The 7,800-nt window shown below is 38.0% G+C and overlaps 1 protein-coding gene across 3 annotated transcripts in view; it reads right to left on the reverse strand.

Annotated features, from left to right (window-relative positions):
- Positions 1-100: 100 nt before the first annotated feature.
- actr6 (actin related protein 6) overlaps positions 101-7,800 on the reverse strand; it is a 14,896-nt gene continuing 7,196 nt past the window's right edge. For all 3 annotated transcript variants that reach the window (XM_079297076.1, XM_079297075.1, XM_079297074.1), the window contains exons 8-11: positions 4,654-4,732; positions 4,387-4,558; positions 3,988-4,126; positions 101-1,235 (exon numbers count right to left, since the gene is read on the reverse strand). In XM_079297076.1, coding sequence (XP_079153202.1) covers positions 1,106-1,235; positions 3,988-4,126; positions 4,387-4,558; positions 4,654-4,732 — 520 coding nt within the window. In that variant the 3' untranslated portion in view covers positions 101-1,105. The remainder of the gene's footprint in view (positions 1,236-3,987; positions 4,127-4,386; positions 4,559-4,653; positions 4,733-7,800) is intronic.

A 7,800-nucleotide genomic window follows, 5' to 3' on the forward strand; every position in this document is an offset into this window, starting at 1 on the left:
TCGTAAAAGTACTAATAACACACTGTCAAATACTTCATTAAGTATTGACACATAAGTAAAAGTACATTGACAAAACAGTTTTGAGAATTGATCGTAAAAGTACTAAAACACACTATAAAAATATTGTTACAAGTCAAAGTAATGCTCTGACAATGTTACTTCAGTAAAAGTACATCAGTATAATCCGGAAAATGTAGTTCAAAAGTATAAAAAGATCCCGTGTGGTAAATAAAGATGGTTGTACTTTGTTCTTCCTGGAAACAGATTGATGAAGATATTTATAAAAGTCTCTTTAAAATCAATCTGTAAATAGTAAATCATGATCTGATCAACATGTTAAATACTGAGTACGTTGGATTATACACTGCAATTCAATATGTTCTTCTGTCCTTTAATAATATTTGAACAGATAAAAACAGTATGAAGAAGTTTGATTGTTGATCAGTAAATACAGATTAAAGAGGTTTAAACTGTGATTAGATCAGCTGATGTTCCAACAGTAACTCTACTAACCTTCTGTTTCTACTGTGAAGTCTGAAGAAGAGCTTTGACAGTTAACTCCAGCTTTTTCTTGGATGCTTTTATTGTGAAACTCCTAAACACTGAAACAGGAAGCTGTTCCTGTTTAAATCTAAGCTTCCTGTTTCTTTGCTGATTTCTTCTCTTCTGATTCATCTTTGTCTCTCTTAACAGAGTTTATTTCTCCGTCTACTAAACTAAATAACATCTATTAGTGAAGCGACTTTCTACAAAATAAAAGCATCACAGACATTCACACGTATAGATGTTTGACTGACACAGAAAGCAGATTATTATAATTATAAGAAGTAACCCAGGATTAAAACCCCTGCTCCTCTATAATATAAAATGTTAAACCAGTGATGTTCAAGACTGCTTAAATCATACTCGTGTATTACCCGTTGTCAATTTACTAACAATAAAAAAGACTTTTATCAGGATATAAAACCTTCAGCACAGACTCGGGTACAAAATAAAACATAACAGCTGGAGAGAAAAACAAACATTTCACTCGTTTTGAAGCCCGTTCTCTTTACAGGCGTTTCCCCCACGATGCTGCAGAAGAAGAAGAGACTTCCTGTTTCAGTCAGATATCAAACTTCTCTTCACAGATGAAATGTCCGTTCTCTTCGTAGTCGTCTCGGGTCACGATGATCTCGTCGTAGTCCGGACTGTGAGCCAGCAGCTTCCCTCCTTCCCACGAGTAACTGATCGGACTAAAGGACACACGCATGTTCAAATGAACACATTAATGACACGACACCATCCTTATTTCATCTTTAGCATGTGCTTCTTTTCCTACTTTGAGTTTCCTTGTTGCTGAAGTGTGCTAAATAAATAAATCTGCTTTATAATGTTAGACAGACAGACAGACGGACGGACGGACGGACTAATAGATAGATAATAGATTAATAGATAGATAATAGATTAATAGATAGATAATAGATTAATAGATAGATAATAGATTAATAGATAGATAATAGATAGATAATAGATAGATAATAGATAGATAGATAGATAATAGATAGATAATAGATAGATAATAGATAGATAATAGATAGATAGATAATAGATAGATAGATAATAGATAGATAGATAGATAATAGATAGATAATAGATAGATAATAGATAGATAATAGATAGATAATAGATAGATAATAGATAGATAATAGATAGATAGATAATAGATAGATAGATAATAGATAGATAGATAGATAATAGATAGATAATAGATAGATAATAGATAGATAATAGATAATAGATAGATAGATAATAGATAGATAATAGATAGATAGATAGATAATAGATATATAATAGATAGATAATAGATAGATAGATAGATAGATAATAGATAGATAATAGATAGATAGATAATAGATAGATAGATAATAGATAGATAATAGATAGATAGATAGATAATAGATATATAATAGATAGATAATAGATAGATAGATAGATAATAGATAGATAATAGATAGATAATAGATAGATAATAGATAGATAATAGATAGATATATAATAGATAGATAATAGATAGATAATAGATAGATAATAGATAGATAGATAGATAATAGATAGATAATAGATAATAGATAGATATATAATAGATAGATAATAGATAGATAATAGATAGATAATAGATAGATAGATAATAGATAGATACTAGATAGATAATAGATAGATAGATAATAGATAGATAGATAATAGATAGATAGATAATAGATAGATAGATAATAGATAGATAATAGATAGATAGATAGATAATAGATAGATAATAGATAGATAATAGATAGATATATAATAGATAGATAATAGATAGATAATAGATAGATAATAGATAGATAGATAATAGATAGATAGATAATAGATAGATAATAGATTAATAGATAGATAATAGATAGATAGATAATAGATAGATAATAGATTAATAGATAGATAGATAATAGATAGATAATAGATTAATAGATAGATAATAGATTAATAGATAGATAGATAATAGATAGATAATAGATAGATAATAGATAGATAATAGATTAATAGATAGATAATAGATAGATAGATAATAGATAGATAATAGATTAAGATAGATAATAGATAGATAGATAATAGATAGATAGATAATAGATAGATAATAGATTAAGATAGATAATAGATAGATAATAGATTAATAGATAGATAATAGATAATAGATAGATAATAGATAGATAGATAATAGATTAATAGATAGATAATAGATAATAGATAGATACTAGATTAATAGATAGATAATAGATAGATAATAGATAGATAATAGATAGATAATAGATAGATAATAGATAGATAATAGATAGATAATAGATAGATAATAGATTAATAGATAGATAATAGATTAATAGATAGATAATAGATAGATAATAGATAGATAATAGATAGATAATAGATTAATAGATAGATAATAGATAGATAATAGATTAATAGATAGATAATAGATAGATAATAGATTAATAGATAGATAATAGATAGATAATAGATAGATAATAGATAGATAATAGATAGATAATAGATAGATAATAGATTAATAGATAGATAATAGATAGATAATAGATAGATAGATAGATAGATAGATAGATAGATAGATAGATAGATAGATAGATAGATAGATAGATAGATAGATAGATAGATAGATAGATAGATAGATAGATAGATAGATAGATAGATAGATAGATAGATAGATAGATAGATAGATAGATAGATAGATAGATAATAGATAGATAATAGATAGATAGATAGATAGATAGATAGATAGATAGATAATAGATAGATAATAGATAGATAGATAGATAGATAGATAGATAGATAGATAATAGATAGATAGATAATAGATAGATAATAGATAGATAGGTACTTTATTCATCCCCAGGGGGAAACTTGTATGTTTCAGCAGCAAGACACACCAAGTAAGCAACGTAACAGAGTAACCACAAATATTAAGTATTAAAAAATGCACAATATATACAATAGAATAACAGAGTCGGACATATTACGTATCAGAATATAGAAGATAAAATAACAAAAATGCACAGTATGTACAATGAAATAGAATAGTGTTGAATGAAGTAACTCTGTGAAAGACAGCAGTGTAGCGGTGAGCAGCTATGTGGAGGATGATCTGTCCCTGCAGGAGGTGGTGGTCCGGGTTCTCCTCTCCACCACCTCTTCCAATTCCATTTACTTTGTGGCTTCTCATACAACTCACAAATCTTTATTTTCTTTAAATGAATCCTCCACAGACATCATCACACTCTTAACGTCAACAGACTCTAAAGGATCGAAATGGAAACATGCATTCTTCTTCCCAGTGCCTACATTACCCACAATGCACATCTCTGTTACGTGTGGTAGATTGGTGTGTGTTATGCTGGTTAAATAGCAGAGTGTCCTGCAGCAGAGACGAGTCGGTCACATTGTTATTTTACTTTCTTAACTCACTTCTCCGGCTGCAGGACGGACACGGGGAGGTGGGCGGGGGCTAGAGATCGGAGCTCCGCCTCCAGCCGCTCTCTGAAGCCAGAGAACAAAGTGTTTCCTCCAGTCAGGACCACGTTCTGGTAGAAGTGAGCCTGCATCTCTGGAGGAGGAACCACACACACACACAGACACAGACATGAGACATATTTACTGAATATAATAACTGCATGTGGACACACAGGGACGAGTTTCACTGTTTTCATTCATTGAATAGCTCCAAATTATGAACAAAACAAAGACAAACTCAGAGTAAAACACATTTTCTGGACATGCGACATTAAAATGATTAAAGATCCGGATCTTAATAGAGACCAGAGTCTGCTAGACTCTCAGGACCATGAGGTCCAGTACTCAAGAGACCTTCAGGCAGAGACTGGATGGAGTCCACGATGGCCTCTGGGATCCCAGTCTCCTGGAGGCCGATGTCCGACGGGTGGAAGAGCATCTCTGGGACGGCAAAGCGCTCGTTGGCGAGTCTCAGGATCTGCTCCCCGGTCTTGTACTTCCCACTGAAGACCATCTCGTCTGGAGGCTGGGGGACAGGAAAGAGGGACGGACCGCTGAGAGGAAGCTCATCTATCTGAGCCGAAAGCTCAGGAAATATCTTTAAAAAAGGTGTTTTCTTACCTTACAGAATCCTTTCTTGATGGAGCTGAAGTCTGGTAGAACGTAGTCTCTCACCACAGTGTTCTCCTCGCCCTTCATCCTGAACACACACACACACACGTTACCCAGAAGGCTTTGCAGAGTTCCTGTATGTACCCGTTTGTTTAAATAAAGTTCAGTTAAAACCACACTTTTGACCCTTTTTAAAGCTTTTTGACGCAAATTACTGATTTTTTGTATCCGTTCATTCAACCTTCATAGATGAAATATATGACGACAGAGACCTAAGAAAAACTTAAATAATTAAAAAATAATAAATCTTAACAATAGAAAAAGTAAATATGAATCATAAATAATCTCAGTAAAATTCTGCAAGATAATCGTTCATTAGAATGTAAACAGTTTGCGTCTGAAGATTACCTTTAAATAGTTACCTTTAGATAACGCCTCATCGGCATATAACAAACATAAAACATAACATTTCAGTGATATGATCCTCTGCTGATCCAGTCCTGATCCAGTCCTGATCCACTACTGATCCAGTCCTGATCCACTGCTGATCCACTACTGATCCAGTCCTGATCCACTGCTGATCCAGTCCTGATCCACTGCTGATCCAGTCCTGATCCAGTCCTGATCCACTACTGATCCAGTCCTGATCCACTACTGATCCAGTCCTGATCCACTACTGATCCAGTCCTGATCCACTACTGATCCAGTCCTGATCCACTACTGATCCACTGCTGATCCAGTCCTGATCCACTACTGATCCAGTCCTGATCCACTACTGATCCAGTCCTGATCCACTACTGATCCACTGCTGATCCAGTCCTGATCCAGTCCTGATCCAGTCCTGATCCACTACTGATCCAGTCCTGATCCACTACTGATCCAGTCCTGATCCACTACTGATCCAGTCCTGATCCACTACTGATCCACTACTGATCCAGTCCTGATCCACTGCTGATCCACTACTGATCCAGTCCTGATCCACTACTGATCCAGTCCTGATCCACTGCTGATCCAGTCCTGATCCACTGCTGATCCAGTCCTGATCCAGTACTGATCCACTACTGATCCAGTCCTGATCCACTACTGATCCAGTCCTGATCCACTACTGATCCACTGCTGATCCAGTCCTGATCCACTGCTGATCCAGTCCTGATCCAGTACTGATCCAGTCCTGATCCAGTACTGATCCAGTCCTGATCCACTACTGATCCAGTCCTGATCCACTACTGATCCACTGCTGATCCAGTCCTGATCCACTGCTGATCCAGTCCTGATCCAGTACTAATCCACTACTGATCCAGTCCTGATCCACTACTGATCCAGTCCTGATCCACTACTGATCCACTGCTGATCCAGTCCTGATCCACTGCTGATCCAGTCCTGATCCAGTACTGATCCACTACTGATCCAGTCCTGATCCACTGCTGATCCACTGCTGATCCAGTCCTGATCCACTGCTGATCCAGTCCTGATCCAGTACTGATCCACTACTGATCCAGTCCTGATCCAGTCCTGATTCAGTCCTGATTCAGTCCTGATTCAGTCCTGATTCAGTCCTGATCCAGTCCTGATTCAGTCCTGATTCAGTCCTGATCCACTACTGATCCAGTCCTGATCCAGTCCTGATCCACTACTGATCCAGTCCTGATCCACTACTGATCCAGTCCTGATCCACTACTGATCCAGTCCTGATCCAGTCCTGATCCACTACTGATCCAGTCCTGATCCACTACTGATCCAGTCCTGATCCACTGCTGATCCACTGCTGATCCAGTCCTGATCCACTACTGATCCAGTCCTGATCCAGTACTGATCCAGTCCTGATCCAGTACTGATCCAGTCCTGATCCACTACTGATCCACTACTGATCCAGTCCTGATCCAGTACTGATCCAGTCCTGATCCAGTCCTGATCCACTACTGATCCAGTCCTGATCCAGTCCTGATCCACTACTGATCCAGTCCTGATCCAGTCCTGATCCACTACTGATCCAGTCCTGATCCACTGCTGATCCAGTCCTGATCCACTACTGATCCAGTCCTGATCCACTGCTGATCCACTGCTGATCCACTGCTGATCCACTACTGATCCACTGCTGATCCAGTCCTGATCCAGTACTGATCCAGTCCTGATCCACTACTGATCCACTACTGATCCAGTCCTGATCCAGTACTGATCCAGTCCTGATCCAGTCCTGATCCACTACTGATCCAGTCCTGATCCACTACTGATCCAGTCCTGATCCACGACTGATCCACTGCTGATCCAGTCCTGATCCAGTCCTGATCCAGTCCTGATCCAGTCCTGATCCACTACTGATCCAGTCCTGATCCACTACTGATCCAGTCCTGATCCACTACTGATCCAGTCCTGATCCACTACTGATCCACTGCTGATCCAGTCCTGATCCAGTCCTGATCCACTACTGATCCAGTCCTGATCCACTGCTGATCCAGTCCTGATCCACTGCTGATCCAGTCCTGATCCAGTACTGATCCACTACTGATCCAGTACTGATCCACTACTGATCCAGTCCTGATCCACTACTGATCCACTGCTGATCCAGTCCTGATCCACTGCTGATCCAGTCCTGATCCAGTACTGATCCAGTCCTGATCCAGTACTGATCCAGTCCTGATCCACTACTGATCCAGTCCTGATCCACTACTGATCCACTGCTGATCCAGTCCTGATCCACTGCTGATCCAGTCCTGATCCAGTACTAATCCACTACTGATCCAGTCCTGATCCACTACTGATCCAGTCCTGATCCACTACTGATCCAGTCCTGATCCACTACTGATCCAGTCCTGATCCACTACTGATCCACTGCTGATCCAGTCCTGATCCACTGCTGATCCAGTCCTGATCCAGTACTGATCCACTACTGATCCAGTCCTGATCCACTGCTGATCCACTGCTGATCCAGTCCTGATCCACTGCTGATCCAGTCCTGATCCAGTACTGATCCACTACTGATCCAGTCCTGATCCAGTCCTGATTCAGTCCTGATTCAGTCCTGATCCAGTCCTGATTCAGTCCTGATTCAGTCCTGATCCAGTCCTGATCCACTACTGATCCAGTCCTGATCCACTACTGATCCAGTCCTGATCCACTACTGATCCAGTCCTGATCCACTACTGATCCAGTCCTGAT

The sequence above is a fragment of the Melanostigma gelatinosum genome (assembly GCF_949748355.1).
Source record: "Melanostigma gelatinosum genome assembly, chromosome: 1".
Classification (NCBI taxonomy): domain Eukaryota; kingdom Metazoa; phylum Chordata; class Actinopteri; order Perciformes; family Zoarcidae; genus Melanostigma; species Melanostigma gelatinosum.